This window comes from Montipora capricornis, chromosome 3, assembly GCF_036669925.1.
Source record: "Montipora capricornis isolate CH-2021 chromosome 3, ASM3666992v2, whole genome shotgun sequence".
Lineage (NCBI taxonomy): Eukaryota > Metazoa > Cnidaria > Anthozoa > Scleractinia > Acroporidae > Montipora > Montipora capricornis.
The window spans coordinates 23,827,764-23,847,763 of record NC_090885.1 but is presented as its reverse complement, the minus strand read 5'-3'; the positions used below and the strand labels follow the sequence as shown (position 1 = coordinate 23,847,763).

General features: G+C 40.6%; 1 protein-coding gene across 1 annotated transcript in view; it reads right to left on the bottom strand.

Annotated features, from left to right (window-relative positions):
• Positions 1 to 20,000, bottom strand: part of LOC138039970 (nuclear anchorage protein 1-like) — a 57,900-nt gene that overhangs the window by 165 nt on the left and 37,735 nt on the right. The window contains 13 exon segments of the mRNA XM_068885786.1: positions 1 to 835; positions 2,838 to 2,889; positions 3,891 to 3,969; positions 4,670 to 4,718; positions 4,849 to 4,916; positions 5,724 to 6,503; positions 7,208 to 7,449; positions 8,446 to 14,070; positions 15,839 to 16,058; positions 16,416 to 17,251; positions 17,254 to 17,860; positions 18,170 to 18,559; positions 18,855 to 19,316. The exon segment at positions 1 to 835 is cut by the window's left edge and continues 165 nt beyond it. Of these exon segments, the coding sequence (XP_068741887.1) occupies positions 724 to 835; positions 2,838 to 2,889; positions 3,891 to 3,969; positions 4,670 to 4,718; positions 4,849 to 4,916; positions 5,724 to 6,503; positions 7,208 to 7,449; positions 8,446 to 14,070; positions 15,839 to 16,058; positions 16,416 to 17,251; positions 17,254 to 17,860; positions 18,170 to 18,559; positions 18,855 to 19,316 (9,522 nt within the window). The 3' untranslated portion in view covers positions 1 to 723.

Sequence of the window (20,000 nt, the reverse complement as noted above, 5' to 3'; positions counted from 1 at the left end):
TGCTTAAGGAGATTTATGCTGTATCAAGAGTCCATCACCAAGAGTAAGATTTACCTAAATTGACCCGGTCCCCATCTGCGTCAGAAAAGTGTCTATTTTTAAACCAAGATTTGCGGGAAAATAAAGAGATAGACCTTTGACTTGGGTACAACATCGAGATAAAGGGGATTTGGTCTACTGTTTATTTTTTCCCGCAAAACTTGGTTTAAACATGGGCACCTTTCCGATATCAGATTCTTACTGCCGTTCAAGTTTGCCTTCGAAGGCGCGTGGTTTTCAAGCGAAATTGGAAAAGTTGCACTATCCCCTTTTGTCGTGGATTCCTGGATCATCATTTCGCATCCTAAATAATAATTCACTTTTCCTATCGTTGTCGATTTTTTGTGATGTCAATTTTTTTAGTGCCACTACGATAAAAAAATCAGTTTATTTTTCCTTTCCAATTATAAAAGTTTGTTTGGTCAATAACCAACTGGCAAAATTTTGAATCTAAAGGTTTTTATTTCGATTTTACGGTCCGCCCTTGCTGATCTAGAGGCCCTCTGAGGTCCAATTGGTCAGTCTTGACCATGAAATCCAAAACATGCACTGAAAGCAAATAGCCTTTGGGTAAAATACGAAGCTCAAATTTTTGCCAGTCAGGTGTCAAGCAAACACGCTTTCAAAATCTGAAGGAAAAAGAAAGTGAATTTCTTCGTCATAGTAGCACTTAAAGTAAAATATCTAAAATACGACTTGAAAGATGTACATGAAGGCAAGCAGATGAAGAGAAACAAGATACAACGCCAAGGCCACCTTTCGAAGACCACGCGGCGAATTCAGTGAGATGAGAGACCTGAAAAGATAGGAAAAATATCAGATATATCAAGATAAACTCACGGGAACCAAATGCGTGGATAATACATGTACAATGTTCACTAAAGTGGAGTCGTTAAAACATGTTTCAGGCTTGTAACAATTACACTGCGCGTGCATCCAACTGATCAGGTTACAAAGAGGCGCACACTACGCCAATTAATCCTCATTTTCACCCTGAATGCATCACGCGCCCGCATGATTTCGTGTACATGTATCACGAAATTACAAAAATTCGAAAAATCTCAGATTGCCTTTCAGAATCTTCGTCAAAAGCCATCCGTCGATAAATCTTTCAGGTCCTGATTTGAATGCAATCTCCATTTATCATCTCATAGTTTTATCGTAGTACGTATTTTGTCTGTATTTGTTTAAAATATTTCTATTTGAAGTCGAATAGTATCGAACATGACGGATTGCCACGGCGAACAGGTTATGCTCGCCGCTCCACAAAGACAGCAAACTCTACCACTCTTTTGAGCAAAAGCATCTTTACAAAAGCATTTGACTTCTGCGTTCCAGGTATCCTAACTAATGGAAACTGGCAAAGGAAAAGTAAGTTTAAAGTAAGCCATACATTTCAGCACTGAAACGATGTGACCTAGCTCGTATGCTTCAGAATTATTCCATTTATCTTGCTGACGGCCGAACCGTAAAAATACCACTCCGGTGATTCTCCAATAGGGAGCTTAAGATCTACGACGGCGACGTCGACGAAAACGTCACCTCAAAATAGAATTATGCTCTCGTAAAAGTTTTTCGCGATTATTCCATCGTGTTCACGTCGTACAATGTGGGCAAAGTATCCTAAAAATAAATTGCTTCGAGCGGTTTCAGACTGAAAATAGAGAATGAAAGATTCTCTGTTGCATGCTCACGTTGTCATCAAAACCTAAAATTTAGTGAATTCACGTCGTCGTCACGCAGAGAACCCCAAAAATATGAGCTAAAATCCGTGCCACACGTGCAGCACGATTATTTATGCTCTTTTAACCAATGATATCATTGTTTTCTGGCGTTTTTGTCGACGTCGTCGTCGTAGATCTTAAGCTCCCTAATGTCTAAATCAGTCGACTCCATAAAAATAAAAGGTAATTTTAATAGTTTCGCTTGCTAAAATCACCCGGTAAACCACACGCAATCAGGCTAATGGCGATGTTTCTTGTTAACTGGCGCGACAAAAATAGTTGGCCAAAAAAAAAAAAAAAAAAAACCAACATTTGACTTGAATTGCGTCAATTGTTAATTTCAGTTTACAGCGTCCAAAATTTGTGCTCCAGCGCGAGAACGACTACACACTTATATAAAGTTCCTTTCCTTTCCTTTCCAAGCAGGATACGCTATTCGAGATTCAAAACAATTACAAACGATCGTGTTGCACCTGGGGTAAAAACAGGGCTTTAGTGAACCAAAATGGCAAACAAAAGAGCAAGTCGTCTACGCCCCAAGAAAACTCTTGCTCTCCTAGGTAACACTGAACAGCGGCGTAGAAAGAAAAGGCTAACACAACGACAGGAAAACAAGTAACTTTGGACGCAATCTCCAACTTTTTAATTGCCTTCGTGAGCCTTTCCGAACAATTAGCAAAGCTTGCAGTCATTCAGCCTACGACCACGCTGGTGAGAGGCATGAGTCTCTTCCTAATTATTTCAATCGGTTTAGCTCGTGTTAAGACATTTAAGCAATCGAGCGTGTCTTGTAAGGCCAGGGGGCCGTTTCTCGAAAGTCCCGAAACTTTACGGGCTGTTTTCGGGTGGCACAATTCCCTTTTTATCTCAAGAACGGAGAGGATTTAAGTCGTCAAACTTCACAGTTATTTTTCTTTTTGTGACCTTGAAATCATGTTAAAAGATCAGCTTTCCCGAACAAGCGGTTTTCGGGATTTTTGAGAAACGGGCCCCTGGTCCCCCAATCTAAACAGCAGGCCAGTTCTCGGCATGGTGATAAAGGAAAAAAAGCAATAAAGAGGTGTTAACACATACCCTCTCTTAAAAAGGCGCCCCAAATGGCTACTAAAGGAGCTGGATTGACGACCTTTGGATTAAGATAAAAAGAAAAGAACGTTATCATACTACCACAAACCGGCGAGGATCACTTCAATAACTTCTCTTTGTGGTTTATGACATATTTCGTGTTATGCGTTGACAAACAAAAGACAAAAGTAGTAAGACTGACGTAGGAAAGCATTTAAATACGAAGACGCGCGTAAAAAGGTGTCAGATAATTTATCAATCGACCGTGGATACATGTAGAGCTCTGGAAAAAAATTGTTAAACCCCTAAGGATAATCTGTCGTTTGTATTTCTTCTTTTAAAGATCCTAAGTAACTTTTGTCTTTTCGTCTATGTTTGCTGTGATTCTTGAACGACATCTTCAGTTGATTATCAGTCAAGCTTGGAATAGTTTGCCCAAAGCAGAGGGTTATAGGGGATATTTCTCTTTTATTAAAAACTGAAAGGATATCAGATTTCCAACATTTTTATTGGCTCGCCGGACACAGACTATCAGTTCATATACATGCTGTACCTAATATGGTCAAGGAACGCGTCAGCAATAAAGCGAACATTTTTGCCATTTTGTGCCAAACCAAATCAACGTGAAAGAATTGCTGATCCTGGAGTTTTTAATAAAACAATTATTCTACTCGGGCTTGCTGGATATAAAATGATCTGCGCATATGGTATGCACTGCGCATATGGTGTGTCAATGTTTATAAATTGGTCAAATTGGCAACACTGTAAATATCGCGTAAGTCGATCATACACGCTGAAACAGTTCTCAAAACACGCGAGAAAAGTTGTGAATGACCCATAATTATCTCTTTGCGAATAAGCGCGCGCATTCCGAGAACATGGCGAATTTTGTTGTTTCGTTCTACGATAATCGAGATAGACAGGTACGATGGTTATCTTTTTTATTGTAGTTCTCAAAACAGGGACTAGTAGGGAACATTCAGGGAAAGCTTCAAGAAAATCGTTCCAAACTCTTTTTTTTTTCTGAGGAATCACCTTAAGCAGTTTAGGGTTGGCACTTACTGAAACGTTGGGAAGAATAAGGATATTTCGTCGGAAATTCCTTGGATGGACTTCCGATATCTTCAATATCCAAGGATACCTACAACAAAAGAAAGAACATTAACGAAATGAAAGAAAAAAAACTGCGCTTAATGTCAGTGAATTCCGAACAACTGATCAGTGAAGACAACAGCAATGCTGCTGAGATACTGCTGAGCTTTGTGTAATCCGTTGTTAGTGTTGAAAACAGTCAAACCAACTTTGGCGTCAAAGTGGACCATGGATTAAGTCTCCTAGCGCAAGGCAAACTCTTGCAAAACGTTGCTCTCTGTTGTTTTATTTTTATTTTATTTACAAATACAGGTCAAATGCATTTTCCTCGGCTCTTGTTCAGGACTTCGTCGAACAGTTCAATTCAGATGACGCTTAACACTTGGTTTCAAGGTTCACGACGTGAACCTTGAAAAGATTTTAAAAAAACCAGAGTGTTTAGGTATGTGTTCTCCCGCATTGTACACTTCTTCTATCAACGAAATCCATGTCAGATCGACAAACAAATCAAGCTGCGGGATGAGAACAAAAAAAAAAAATAAACTAAAGCTTTATCCTGTCAGATAACTGATCAGTCAATGGGGTTCTTTTTGCAGTGGCGCACTGATGACATAAAGATAGGAAAAACTGCACCGTGTAATTGTCAGATGTCCACCTTCAGTTTAGGCAAAGGTCACAAGGTTCCGCTAAAAAAAAAAAAAAAGAAGCAAACCAGGAGACCACGCCGAAAGTTAGAAAATGTCCCCTACCTCGCTTTCACGACATTTGGCAGCATACAATTCCTCCATCTCCTGCAACCTAAAAATGGATTGGGAAAGTGATATTTATTATCGGAGTGAAAAATATGCAGCTTACAATTTAAAAATTAGAAAAGTACACGTGAAAGCAATAAATGACAAAAATGAAGAGATAACAGAGCATCCGAAACCTTAATCTCAGTTGTTCTATGGTTTCCATCGATTCTTCGTCTTCGGAAAGCATATCGATAGCCACACTCTGTAAACAAAAAAAAGCCCAACACTCACCTTATTGTTGGAAATTGGTAGCAAATAGTAATATGTAACGGGGCGCTACGTGATAGAAATCAAAACTGGGTTTCCATAGAATTACGTATATTTCTGGTAGAAGAATTCATACATTTCACTCGTAGTTTCCCTTAGCTCGTTCGTGGTAGAATTTGAAAACCTCAAGAAGAAAGATCGTCCGAATGAGAGTAGTCCTCATAACAACTGTTGTTGGTGTCAGCCGACGATTCGACAACTAGAGCGGAAGTTTCGAGTCCGAGAATGAATTCCGCTCTGGTTGTGTAAGACATCCTTCTCAGGAGTACAATGTAGTCTTTGAACTCCTCGGTTCAATCCAGTAACTACGATAGAATTTCGTGCAACAAGGATGAGATTTCCAGTAGTTTGCCATGTAAAAGAAATAAAGCACAACTGAAATTGACATTTTGAATCGTCGAAACAGCCATGTCTCGATCATTTTGTACCTATTCTATTAATCCGTGACAGTTTTGGTATTATTTTAATATTGTCACATTTTGATACTGATTTACTGACAGCTATGATATTCCCGACAGGCGTTTTGATACTTTCACGTCATCCTATGTTGAGATTACCTTCATCTTGGATATTCAGGACAGCAGTCTGATATTCTGACATTTTAATATCGATATCTGACACCGAATCCCGAAATCATGGTTGAAGGGGAGTACGTTCACCAATCAGCTAACCCTGTTTTGATTAGGAATTGGAAAATATCCTCACGGAGCTTTTAGAGTACATTCAAACGCTTTTCATTTACCTGGTTTGCGCGTTCCTCAAGTCGTCTCTGCAATTGTTCCTTTTCCGCCCTTGCAGCTTCAAGGTCACTTCTCCAGCCCTTCCCAATGTGTTCGAACTGCACTTTTGCTTTGGTCAGCGAAGACTGCTTCTCAATCAACGTCTGCTGAAGATCGCGGTTTTGATTTAACGTTTCCTGAATCTTTTGAGAGAGATTCTCCTTTTCGTTGAGCGATTGCTCTAGTTCTTTTCGAAGCGATTCGACTACTTCGTGAAATTTATCGTACAAGTTGTCTTTTTCCACCCTGCATTCTTGACATTCTCTTCGCAAAAGGTTTATCTCGTTCTTTAGCTCGATCACTTCATCACCTTCTGGACCATTAACTTCTGTCCTTTGAAGACTTTCTCTGGTAACCTCTCCTGTTTCTCGTAGCCTAGAAATTAAGGAGTCTTTATCCCTTACCAAACTTTCCACCTCCATTCTTTGATTATGGATGTATTTCTCTTTCTCCAGATTTTGTTGCCGGCTCTGCTCTAGTTCGAGCTTGAGGGAATTTAGAATTTGATCATAGTCCTTCCTGAGTTTCAAACGTAAATTTTCTTTCTCCTTCATGGTCAAGTACAAATCCTGTCGAAGTTTCTTGTTCCCTGTTTCCAACATCTGATAGTTCACTTCAAGTTCTTCGTACAGCTTTTCTTCATCGGATTTATTGACCAGTCCAGCTCTAAACTGACCAATTTCTTCGTTGAGTTTTTCTATGATTTGAAGTTTCTCTGCAAGCTCGCCTTTCAGCTGTTCCTTCTGCAACAAAAGAGCTGCAATTGAGTGCCCTACAGCCGTTGTTGAAAAACAACACAGCAGTGAAAACAGCCAAAAATTACCGAGACACTGTAAGCAAATACATGCGCCAGACTGAGGAGTGCGAGCCAGCCGATACACCAATTTCAACATATAACTCAAAGTTGACTTAATCTAAGCTAATCGACTTAATTGGTAATCATTACTCCTAGAATCTAGGGGTAAACGAGTTTTGTACCAAAAGCATCGGTTGGGAAAATGTTTAGTAAGAAACTTAAGGACGGTGCCTACTATCGTTATTGCGCATGCGTTCTGCGCATTTCGAGATACTCGTGCTTATTAAGACGGAGAAATTTTTGCGTGGTTTAAAACTATGCGGAGAAAGCCAAACGTATTAAGTGCTCTTGGAATCCAAAAAGAAAATTGGGGATAACCACGCATTTTTCAGAGATAATTAAACTTCAATTTGGAAAACAACACCACACATACCTTTGTAATTTAGAGCTTTTTACAAATATTGTTGATCAATTATCTTTGAAAAATAGGTGGTTACCCCCAATTTTAAGATCTGCTTCTCGCGCATATCCAGTAAACCGTGCAAAATGCAAAAATACCTTTGAATTAGTAGGCACCGCCCTTAAAACACTTCAACCACCAACGGCAGCGACTGAAGTAGTTGGCTTCAAGAACTTCCCCTCGGTACAAACCTCTTTTATGTTATTCTCCTCCAGTAAGGCGAACTGCTCTTTAAGCTGATCAAGTTCGTTATTCTTCTGCATCACGACAGCGTCGGTGCGCATTTGCATTTGCTGTTTCATCTCCTCACTTTCTTTTGCAGACTGGTTTACTTGATAAATCAGTTGCTCCGTAGTGTTTGCATGTTCCGTGGTCAGCCTTTCAATTTCGATTTCCAAATTCTCAACTTCTTTTTGTTTTTTCTCCAGATTATCTTAGAATAAAAGAAATTTTTAGTTTACAAGACACTGTTGTGTAATTCGTAAGTTACAACAGAAAACATTTACGGATGGGTATAACAGAAAAATGAGAAGCTGATGCAGGGGAGCTAGTTGGTCGCTGGTACACGGACGTGTGACAAATATTCCCATAATATCAAAAAAGGAACTTGACGTATTCTTTGCTTCGTTGAAATCTATAAAATGATTCTGAGCATGTTTGAATCCAAACATTGAGGAGAAAACAGTCCTTACAGATGAAATATGACATTAAAGATATTGACTCTCCTACGAATTCTTTTTAGATTTCATAACTTAAAATTTAACAAGTGGAATGGCCAAAACTTTTGGTAACAAACAATTTGTTAGTTATTTAAGATTTAAGTATTAACTCAAACGAACTGTCCGAAACTTTGAAATGAAAGGAATCTTTAACGACCTAAACCGTTCAAAAACATCTTTGACTACAGGTGATAAGATTTATAGTGAAGTAAATATGATATAAATACTGCAGTCCATACAACAGGGCTTTACACGCTCGCTGTTTCTCTCAAGTCTACAATATAGAGAGGGTTGCTTCTTTAAAGGCTGGACCGTACAATCGGTGGTTTTATCATACAGAAAATATGCTGCTGCTCCTCCCAACCTGGAAGGGATCATTGCCAGTCCAACGAGGGGTTTACCGCACGTGAGGAGAGAAGCGTCCCGAGTTAGAAAATAACAAAAGGCAGTAAATGGTAGGCTTTGTCCAACTTAAAGAATCAGCAGAGTTCGCCTGTCTACCTGCAGTAACGAAGGCCTGATTCCAGTTGCTCCATTGGCTATCAGTCCAAACCACGAGCAACGTTTTAGCACACAATCAAATAAAGACAGAAAACTCAAAAAACTCCAGTTTAAAACAACTGATAAGGTTTCATTTCTCATATTGGCGTTTGTACTTTTCAATAATACATTTCGTTGACTACAATCAAGATTAATAATTTTGCAATTACCTTCTGTGTCTTTGCGGACGTCGTCGAGTGCCACAATCTGCTCTTCCAATTCACATTTGTCTTCCTTAAGGTGACGTAAGGCTGTGTGCAATTCCTCGCGCTCCCCATCCTTATCTGGCGATACGTGAAAATTCGTATCCTCCGTGCCAATGCAGGCATCGCTCACTTCGGACTCGGACAACGAGGAGGACTTTTGTAACCGTTTCATTTTCACCTGAAGCTCGTATGCTATTTCCTCTGCGGCATTTTTACCTTCACGTGCTGATTGTAGGTCTTCTCGGAGACCAGATACGATGTGATTGAAATTTGTCCTTAGTTTGTCTATATCTTCGAGCCTTTCTTCCAGGGCATTAACGCGTGAATTCAGTTGCTCTTTTTCCACATTTACAGAGGTTAAGGTCTGCTCCAGATTGTTCGCATAGTTTTGTTGCTCCGATACGACAACATCGTATTGATTTTTCACCGCCCCCATTTCAGCAGCAAACAGTTGTTTCTGATTGGACAACTCTGCCTCCAGATTGGCAATTCGTTGATCTTTTTCCTCCAGCAAGGGTCGATCACCTTCAAGTAACCGCTCTAATTCCACCGTCGCTGCTTGCAGTTCCCTTTCAGCTTTAACCTTCTGCAACTGGAGTTGTTCCAAAAATGCCTTGAGATTAACGTTTTCTGAGTTCGCTAAAGCAAGAGCCTGCTTGACATGCTCGTGTTCGTCACCTAGTGACTGCAACTGCCCCGCAAAGCTCGTGATCGCTGCGTCCCTCTCCAAGAGCAGCTTCTCATTATTTTCCAACAAGCTATTGATCTCTTCTTTTTCTGTCAGCAGTTGCTGAATCTTTGTCTTGAGCTCACTGACCATTCTTTCCTTTTCTCTGACGATTTCATCCAATTCAACTCTTAATTGTTGTGCTGCTCGTTCAATGTCCAATTTTTCTTGGCGCGTTTTAGCCAGCTCAGCATGAAGTTCCTTCCCGCTCTCTGCCTCATTCGCTTCAACCTTTCCTTCTTTTGCCTTCCTCATCAATGTCTTTAACTTGGTCTTCAGGCGTTCATTGACTGACTTTACCTTGTCCAGTTCGCCCTGCACTTTAGACAAATCATCTCTGACCTTTTGAATATCTTCCCTCTCATAATTGTCAAGCGAAATAATTTGTGGAGGTGCTGCGCCAAGCAATGTCTCACTTTCGCTAAGTACCATTTCCTCTGATGACTGAACATGTTGTTTTTCTTCTCCAGTGTTGACTTTCGCGGTTTTCATCTCTTGAAGTTCGCTTTCCAAACTACGTACTTTATTCTCCAACTGCTGCTTCTCCTCTCGAAAAGATTCTAAAGTTTTCCGCAAATTATCAGCCTCACTTTTCACTGCATTCAACTTTTCTTGAGCTTCCACTTCTCTCGTCTGTATTGTATCTGAGGTATCGACCGCAACATCCTCAAACTGGGGGTCTGCAGTGCCTGATACCCTCTCCAAATGCTTCAATTGCACCTGAAATTCATGGGCAATTTGATCGGCAGCCGCCTTCCCATCAAGAGCGAGCTGGAGATCTTCTCGAAGACTTGAAACAATGTGATTAAAATCCTCCTTGAGTTTATGGACGTCCTCTCTTTCGTTCTTGAGATCACTCAACTGGCTTCTCAACTGCTCGATTTCTTTGGTGGCCCATAAACACTCCCTCTCCAGATTGTTAGCATGGTTTTGAATTTGTGTAATTATTTCCTTGTGCTGATCCCTTGTGGCTCTTAGTTCCGTCTTATATTTTCCGGTAAGATCTTCTAACTGAGCTTCAAGGTCAGCAATTGATTTGTCCTTCTTATCTAAAAGAAAGCCATACTCTTCAATCAAACGTTCATAGTAAACTTTGAGGGCAGTAAAATCTTTTTCGCTTTCTTTCCTTTGGACGACAAGGTCGTCTATTTCGGCACAAAGGTTTGCATTTTCACCTCTCAGATCCTCAACGTTTTTCCAGGCTTGATCATTGTCACTTTCCACAGCCCGAACGTCATTCATCAACGCAAGCAGTTGTCCGTCTTTCTCTGAAATTTGCGCCAAAAGCTCTTTAACTGAAGCACTAGTCTTTTCATTCTGTGAAGTCAACTCATCGATTCTCGTTTTGAGCTCATTTACTATTTTCTCTTTTTCGCGCACAAAGGTATCGAGTTCCATTCGCAATTCCTGGCACGTTTTTTCACTTTCAAGCTTTTCTTGACGAAAATTTTCAAGTTCAGTTTGCACTTCATCTCGGACAATTGTACCCTCGTCAACAGAGTCCGATTTTACCCTCCTCTTTTTCATCACGGTTCGAAGCTTTGCCTTCATCTTGTCATTTAAGATCTTCACACGTTGCAGTTCATTCTTTAAGTTTTCTAATTCCACTTCCGTTTCACTCGCCGGAGGAGCATAAACTTGATTGCCTTCAGAACTCTTCAAAATGACCTCTTCGACCACTTTTTCGACAATGTCTTTGTTAACATCTTTTAAGTTAGCATCGTCACCAGAGAACGCCTCTTTTCCATTCTTCGCTGCAAGCAAGAGCTCAAAATCATGAATTCGAGCTTGCATCGCATCCTTTTCTTTCACAGTTGCTTCAAGGGCCGCTCTCAAATCCGCCTCCTCGCGCTGTGCGGCTTCCAGCATTTCCGAAATCTTGTTTTCTTGCAGCGGTGGACTTGTATCAATTTTCTTGGAAAGGCCTGGATTTGACTTCCTCATTTTTTCAAGCTGAACTTGAAACTCATGTGCGAGTTCGTCTGCTGCTTTTTTACCGCTGATTGCCTGCTGAAGATCTTCCCGTAAACCTGATATAATATTGTCGAAATTGCTACGTAGTTTCTCTATACCCTGCTTCTCGTTGTCCGCAATTTGGATTTTTTCTTTTAAACTCTCGATCTCATCTTTCGCACTGGCAAGTTCTTCTTCTAGTACACTAATACGTTTCTGACTTTGTGAAGACAATTCTTCGAACCTCGCTTCGAGCTCTTGTATTTGCTGCAGGTGACCCTCTCTTTCGTCTCGCATTTCAATTTCCTTTTCCTCCCTGTTTCGCTGAAACTGCAGCCTCTGGTTCTCCATCTCTGTGTGAATCTCTTCAAACTGTTCCTTTAGTTCCGTACCTGATACCTCTAGCACGCGAACCTGCTCTTGCAACATACTCTCACTTCTCTCCAACTCCGCTATGGTTTTGTCAGTTTCCATTCGTCTGTCTTCTATTTCAGATAAAAGCTTCTGAATCTTCCGTTCCTTTTCTTCAGTGACTGGGTACGAGTCTTGCACAACTTGCTCCAGTTTGGCTTTAGTTTGCACCAACTCTCTTTCCATGACATCGCTTCTATCACTAATAGATTGAAGATTATCTTGCAGCTCTGTGTTGATTTGTCTAAGCTCCAAAATAGCTTCATCAGCTTCTTTTTGCTTGACAGACAATACTTCGTCATGCTCTTGTTTTATCTCCTTGATTTCTTTGAGATGTTTCTCAATTCTATTCTCCAGTTCACGCTCCAATTCGGATATTCTTTCAGTGTTTTCCATGACAAGTGATTGGCTGCATTGAAGATGATTTTCCAATTCCGTATTTGCGTGCACAGTAAGTTGCAGTTCCGATTTGACCTCTGCCATGTTTTCCAAATCTTTTTTCAAGGCTTCATTGTCCGAATTCAGCAACTCAAATTTCTCTGTCAGGTCTTGAAGTACATTATCCTTTTCGAGCAGCTGTTTTTCATGCTCTTCGATCAAACTGTTAGCGCGCTCTTTTTCCTCCAATACCTTTTCCATCTTGAACTTGAGGCCAGTAACGATTCTTTCTTTCTCGTGGACAAAATCATCAAGCTCCAGGCGAAGATCCGCCATTTGCTTATCGCTGTCAATTTTAGCAGCTCGGATTCTCTCCAGTTCATCCCTTGTTTCATCAGACATTTCCTCTTCCTTTGAACTCCTAGACCTTGTACCTGTTCTCTTTTTCTTAAGAGCTTCCTTTAGTTTACTATTCAGGTCTAACGTTTCCTTAAGCTCCTTTCGCAGCCACACAACATCATCCGAAATTTTGAGTGCCTCTTCAGGGAAAACATTTTCTTCAACCCTGTCATCTGTTCTATCTGATGTTGTCCTTATATCTGGTTTTTCTCTTTGTTTAATTGCTTCTGACCTTCTTTTAAGATCTTCGTTCTCCATAGTGTCATTGTCTAACGTATCCCTTACGGGTGCAGCCTCCTCCTGAACAGGAAGGAGTTGCGCTGCAAGATTTATTTTTCCCATACCCTCAACACTAGCAACAGCGTTCTGGTCTGTTAAAGACTCAGTTTTCGTCAGTTGGACTTGGAATTCATGGGCGAGTTGATCAGCAACGGCCTTTTCATCCAGCGCTTGTTGGAGATCGTCACGCAAGCCAGAAACAATGTGATCAAAGTTGGCTTTAAGCTTGTTTAGTTCATCTGAAGACTGATGAGCTTCTTGAAGCCTCTGCCGAAGTTGTTCGACTTCAATCTTTCCATTCCTAATTTCTCGTCTGACGATTTCAACTTCTTCTTCCTTCTTACTGAGGACCTTTTCATAACCATCTTTGGTGTTTTCCAATTCTTCTACATATTCAAGTCTTTCCACTTGGAACTTCTTCTCCAGAATATCCATTTCTTCAACTAGGTGTTGATAACTCTGTTTAAGATTCTGAGCTTCCAAATCGGCATTTGTAGCAAGTTTCTTGATTTCCTCATCTCTCTCTGCGACAAGTTTTTCATACTTTTCAAGAAGGACATCGTTTCTCGACTTCTCATCCAAAAGTTGCTGAATCCTTGTCCTGAGATCTCCGATGATACCGTCCTTTTGACCAACAATCTCAACAAGTTCCTTCCGCAATTCATGGGCTGTCTTCTCCAAGTTAAGCTTGTCTTGGCGAGCTTTCTCGATATCAGACTGTATCTCATTAGCATCGTATTCGGGAACAGACTCAGCTTTGACTCTTTCTTTTTTCATGAGCACTCTAATCCTAGCTTTCAGTTTCTCGTTTAAGGCTTTCACCTTCGTGAGTTCAGCTTGGGCCTCAGACAGTTCCATTCTGCTTTCATTTAACTCTTCAAAACGGGCGTCCTTCATAGAGGATTGTGTTGTGGTGGGTTCCATCTGCAGTGAAATAGACTGTTGAGGAATGGGAATAGCTTCCTGCAATGGAGACACAACTCCGGACTCCACTTTCACATCATGATCATGAAGGAGAGTGCCAACTACACCATCAGTGGGAGATCCCAATTCAGAAACACTGTCTTTAGTAGATTCACTTTCACCCAAAGGAGAGGCTACGGTCTGGAGTTGTTCATTCACTGCTTTCAATTGCTTGAGTTCTTCCTTCGCCAAGTCAAGCTGATGGCCAAGCTTAAGTTTTTCATCCTTCAAGAGATGAAGTTCCGCCTGTAATCTTACAATTTCATGGTCCTTGTTTTTCAGCGTCTCAACAGCTTCTCTCAGTTGCTGAACTTCACTAAGCAGGGACTGTTTCTGTTCCTGTTCGTTTGTTTCTTCTTTGTTCTTTGCCGCTATTTCTTTGTCGAGAGCTTCCACCTCCTGTTGCAATTTTTCAATGCGTTGGTCTGCTTTCTCTTTCTGAGAGCTAAGGGCATCCACACTGGATGTAAAATCGGTTTCTGGAAAAGAAAGAGAAAATGTGTTGTAAATGCGTTCAAAAGCAACAAATATAGAGAAAAAATGGAAAGAATACAGAAACATGTTGATCCACAGGCATTAGTATAAGTGGTAAGCTTATTATGAATTGTAATCACATTTAACAATTAGACGTTCGAAGCATCTAATTTCATAACAGCGATGAAAATTTGCATCTGCCTTAAGTAAATTACTCAACAAGTTACTTAGAATACGTACGAGTTGGACTTAAATTTAACTTACTTAAAGAAATCAATGTTTCCACGAAGGGCCTGGGAAGGCCTAACATGAGTGTTAAATAAATAATGTTTTAGGTAGTCACATTACAATGTTAATGATAATTAGTGGTGAAAAAAGCCACACAGAAACTGCCAAGTTATGAATGTAAAGGCAATATTAATAAGACTGAGAATCAGTAGGGGATGAGAGTCAGTATGGGAATAAATGGAATTGTACAGAGGAGCGCAAATCCGGAGAACTGTGACATGTGATTCCTACGTTGAAAGCGTTCGCGAGGGTGTTAAGCAAACAACACATAGCAACAATTGAAACAGCACAACCGCAAACAGAAAATTAAGACATGAAAACCAAACAAATGAAGAACAAAAAGCAATGTAAGCACACAAACAAAAGCAAAGCAACTCACCTTTAAATAACAGAATTAAAATTAAAATGGACAGCTCAGCAGATATCAACAGTCACTACAAAGACCATCTCTGTGTGGCCTTGAGATTGCTTTGGCAGACAATGTTATGCGGAAAATAAAGTGATGGTGCTGCAAAGGAGCAAAAACCCAACGAAGCGACATGTCATGCTATTTGAAGAAACCGTTTACCTTAAGGTTTGATCTGCCACAACTCGATTCGACTTGACCTGATATGCCTCCCCAACCAGACGAGCACTGGTGTTAAGCTATATATAAATGAGCTTGACACTTAAATGAAGGCAAATTGGCCACCGGCAAAGAGCCAAGAAATAAGATAGAACTGGAGGATACTGACAGAGGTGCTGGTGTGCTAACAGCAAATGCAAAGCCGTGTGTGATTCACTAAGATCATGTGACGCATTTCACCTATCAAATCACACCTCTATAACTTAGAACTCTGGTTTGGTAGTACAACATTATGCAGGAGAGAAACCACGAAAACCAAGCACTATGACGTTTTCTTTCATTTTAAATGAGAGAAGGGATCTGTTACCGAGTAAATTCTAATGAATGCAACCTGTATCTTTGATAAATTCTGGAAAGTGACATAGAAATGGCAAGTGGACGTTCCACAGAACAGAGGATTCAATTTTACTTTGAAAAATGGATTGAACTGCCATAAAAGCATTTAATTTATTAAAGTTGAAGGGCAAAGCGCTTAATTTCAAGAGAAAGTATTCTTTTGAAACTCGATGAGATTTAACCGAAATCATATTCTGCAAATCGATAGATCTCAGAATGATTCTTGGGTTTCTTGCGGAAGACAAACTGCTCATTTTCGCTGATAAAGTAAGTATACTCGTAGTTTGGACTCCGTCCTTGCAAATTTTGTGTACCAAAAGTTAAAGAAGCAACTAAATAATGATCACAGATGAAATGGGAATCCTATCATTTGCAATTACACAAGAGCTGTGTTAAAGCAGCCCTCTGCTGCAAAAGTACGAACACTTGTATCTCATCACCAAATTTACGTAATGGATGGAAAATATCGAAATTATAAGTGTCGACGACTTTCAATCAGCTTATTGAGTTAGGACTAGACTAACCTTGCTCTTCCAGCTCTTTCTTTAGCTGTTCCTGACTCCTCACCAAATAATTCTTCTCATTCGTCAGGTTTTCTTGCTCCCCTTTGAGGTTCACTATTTCATCTTCTGCACTGCTGAGATCATGCTCCAGTGCTTCCAGTTTCTCCTCCAAGGTTTTGTTATCTTCTTGTAGAACTTGAAGCTTGTTGTTGACTTCAAGTAGTTCCTCTGCATGTAAAGCCTGAGGTAGACAAGTTTGAAAAAAACGTCATAACGCTTACAAGTCATGAGGAGAAAGCTTGTGTACCACCGTCAATGAAAACCGTTTGGGTGGTTTACAGGCCTTTCAAACAAGTCTTGGCATCAAGCTGTTGTAAATGATTACTTTTTGGCAATGTTCTTTCATTTTAAACTTATGCATGCACTCCTTGAAGAGGTAAGGGAACGGATACAAGCGGCTCCCGCCTTCTTGTGGTATTTCAGTCAGCTTGTTTAATTACAAACAACAGAATTCTGTTTTTTTGTAAAGTCAACGGAGTTTCAAAAACAATAGCTATATGGAGCATGGAATAAGAACGATCTGAGAGATTGGGCTTACCTTGAGATGTTCAGTGTCAGCATCCTTCTCTGCAAGGGAACCCTGTAACTTGGCAAGTTCTTCCTTCTTAGCCACTCGTTCTTCCTTTAGCCTTTTCTTTAGGCTAGAAATGAGTTTGTTCCTGTCTGTGATAGACTTGTCAAACTCTTCTTGTCCAACACTGGCCTGCAGGCGTGTATCCAAATCAACTTTCTCTTGGTCACGCTTCTCGATCTCAAGTTTGAGATTTTGAAGGTCCAGTAATGCCTCCTGCCACTTCAGATCCTTCTGCTCTCCTTCGTTTTCTACATCAAAGATCTTTCTCCTCAGGGCTTCCAGTTCGTCCTCTTTTAATCTGTTGTTATCCCTGAGTTGATCCAAAGCAGCCGAAAGTTGTTCTGTTGTTTGGGTCTGAAGTTCAAGTTGGAACCGAAGATCCTGTTCCATCTTGTCCTTCTCCTTCTGAGCCTCGGCGAGCTTTGCTTCAAAATCCTTTAAGTCCTGTTCTTTGTCTCTTTGAGATTGGTCCAGATGAACCTTGAGCTCCTCTAAAGCTTCGTTCCTGTCTTTCTGTGCATTTTCCATTTGAACTTGCAATTCCTGCAATGCCTGTTCTTTCTCTTTTTGTGCATTAGCCAGTTTTAGTTTGAACTCTGCAATGTTTTTCTTGTTTAATTCGATCTTTTCTCTTATCTTGTCTTTCAACTTGGCAATGACTCCATCCTTATGAATCTTGGTAACTTCCAATTCCTTGGCAAATTTCTCCTCGATTTCCGCCTTCTCCAGTTCTTTGGCAACGGTAAGCTTGTCGACCTTCTTGCTAACAACTTCCTCGAGATCACTCTGCATTTGTTTTGGTCTTCTTCCTTCAACAGTAATTTGTCATCAAATCCATCACGTTTTTCCTCTGTAGGTCTGCCATCTTCAAGTTGTTGTTAAGGTTCACAAGCTCCTTTTGTGTTCGCTAAACTCCCCTTTTAAATTTCCAATTCAGATGTTACCCATTCGTGCTGCACAGACAAATCGTTAAGTTTTTGATTTGCATGTGCAAGTGCTGTGTCTGCGCCTATTTTCGCCTCTTTCACATTTCTCAGCTCTGACACAATGTCAGCAAGGTCAGCTTCAATGGTCTCTTTTTCTAGTTGCAATTGCTCAATTTGACTGAAATGTTGTCTTTCAGGGGATGAAAACTCAGACTTTTCAACGTTAGTTGAGCCCAAGGGAATCTCTCTTTCCACATCTACAACTAGCACTCCTTCTTGGCCTGGGACAATATTCTCAAGAATACTGGAAATCTGGTTTTGGGACATGTTTACCTTTGTTTCGCGATCAAAAACTGTAACGTTCCGCTCTTGTTCGCTTGCAAAAGAATCCAACCTCTCGTTAGCAGCTAGCAAGTTCGATTCCAAACGAGCCTTTTCTGTCGAAATCACTTGTACCATGTTATTCGTTTCAGCTAACTCTCTCTTGAGAAGGTCGTTGTGGTTCAAGAGCATCACAAGACGATTCCATTTCCTTCAACTTACTGGCCAATTCGTTAGCCGCTGTTAGTTTTTGTATGTCCTCTTCATGCTCCCTGTTCATTTGATTCAGTTTTGATTCTTGCTCTTTACAAAGGTCCTTCATGCTTTGCAATTCAATGCTGGTCCTCTCCAATTCTCCGTGAAACAGTTCCTCCTTTTTTCTCAGCATTTCGTCGAGTGTATTTTCTACATCAGACTTGTCCTTCTCGAGGCTTTCAATTTTTCATTCTTTGAGGCAATCTCTTCACTTGCATTTGTTAAGTCTGCTTTAATTGCACCTAGTTCCCAATCAGCGGAGGTGAGTTTGTCCTTGAGGTCGAACACTTCCGACTCTAATGCGGTCTTCTCGTGAGAAACTCGTCTCAACTCAGAAGCGACGTCACTAAGATCCGCTTGAAGACTAGCAGTCGATCCTTCGACTTTGTTAACAGTTCTCTCTAATTCTTCTTCGTGTGCACTCATTTCATCGATCCTGTCGTTTGCTAAATTAAGAGCTTGCTTGTTCTCTGATAAAAGACTGCTAAGGTCTGTAACCTCTAGTTCTTTTTCACGTAATAATTGCTGTTGCTCTTTTACTTGCTTTTGAAGCTCTAAAATCTCTAGTTCCTTGCCTTGTATTTCATTGCCCAACGCTTTTTCTTTCTCGGATTAACATGTTCTTCCTTCACGACATTCTGTAATTGAGAAACTTCTGTATGCAGTGCATCCAGCTGGACATCCTTCATTCTCAACACCTCTTTCGTCCTTTCAATGTCCATATGGACAAGTTTCAACTCTGCAGCCAGAGAGTTTTGTTTCTCAGTGCTTTCAGAAAGATCCTTTCTCAAAGAAACGATTTCAGTAGTGGCTCCTTCGAGTCGGGTTTGCAAGTCACTCTTTCTTGCTCAAAATCAGCCTTCAATTTGTTCGACCACTTTTCATTTTCAAGCAGCTTCACCTGATATTCCTCGAGCATTGTCTTCGTTAAGGATAAACTTTCAGAGGCTTCCAGCAGTTCGTTTTCCTTAGTTACAATCTCCTTATTCAGGTATTCTGTACTTTCCTTGGCAGCCTTACTAACCTCTTCGTTGACGCCCTTCAAGTGTTCGATAACTTCACTGAGATCAGTAACTTCTCGAAGTTTCATATCAAGCTTCCTTTTCACGTCATCCAAACCAGATTGTACTGTGTTATTTTCAGATTGAACCAGGGACATTCTTTCATTGTTTTGATTAAGAGATGTCTCCATGATTGCCTTCTCTTCTTCAGTTTGATGGGTTCGCTCCTTCAACAAATCTACTTCCTGTTGAAGCTCACTAATCTTTGCAGCGAAATTCTCTTTCTCACTGCTCGAAAGCTGCAGAGATTCTTCCACTCGGCCAAGCTTGTTCTCAAGCTCCAGAATTTGCTGGTTTTTCACCTGAAGCTGATTTTTGTGTTCAATTAGCTGCGCTAGGCATGTTTCCATAGAATCTTTCTCTCCAAGAAGACCTCTTTTTCTTTCCTCCGCTCATCAAGCTCTTTTTGGTAATTTTCATTTTCAGCAGTCAAACCATCATAGGACTTTTTCAATGCTTGAGCTTTCTTCTTCATGGCAGCAAATTTACTGTCTCTAGTAGCCAGCTGAGTTTTCAGATCCTCAAGTTGGGTATTTGCCTCATTCAAGCTTGTGTCAAGATTCGTAATGTTCGTGCTTCTGTCATCCAAACTATTTGCAGGGCAAGGATCTCCTCCTCTTTGCTAGAAAGATGTTCCTGCAGATCATGCACTTCTTCGCGCAATTCACTTACACGGGAGTCAAAGTAGAAGGTTTGTTCGTTCAGGCTTAAATTCAACGAGTCGGTCTCCTCCGCCTTTTCGTTTAACCTTTTTGTAGTTCAGTTGTCAAGGAAGTCATTTCAGCAAGGCGCGACTCGAGTTGCTCAACAAGCAGGTTCCGTTCCCCAATATTAGCCTGCAACAGGTTATTATTTCTTCCCTATTCTTGAGCATTTCTCGAAGCTCATTTACTCGATTGGAGTTTTCAGCAAAGCACATACGTGACTGCTCCAGATCTGCTAGCTTTTCGTCCAACAATGGACTGTAACCGACGAACCTCAGCTTC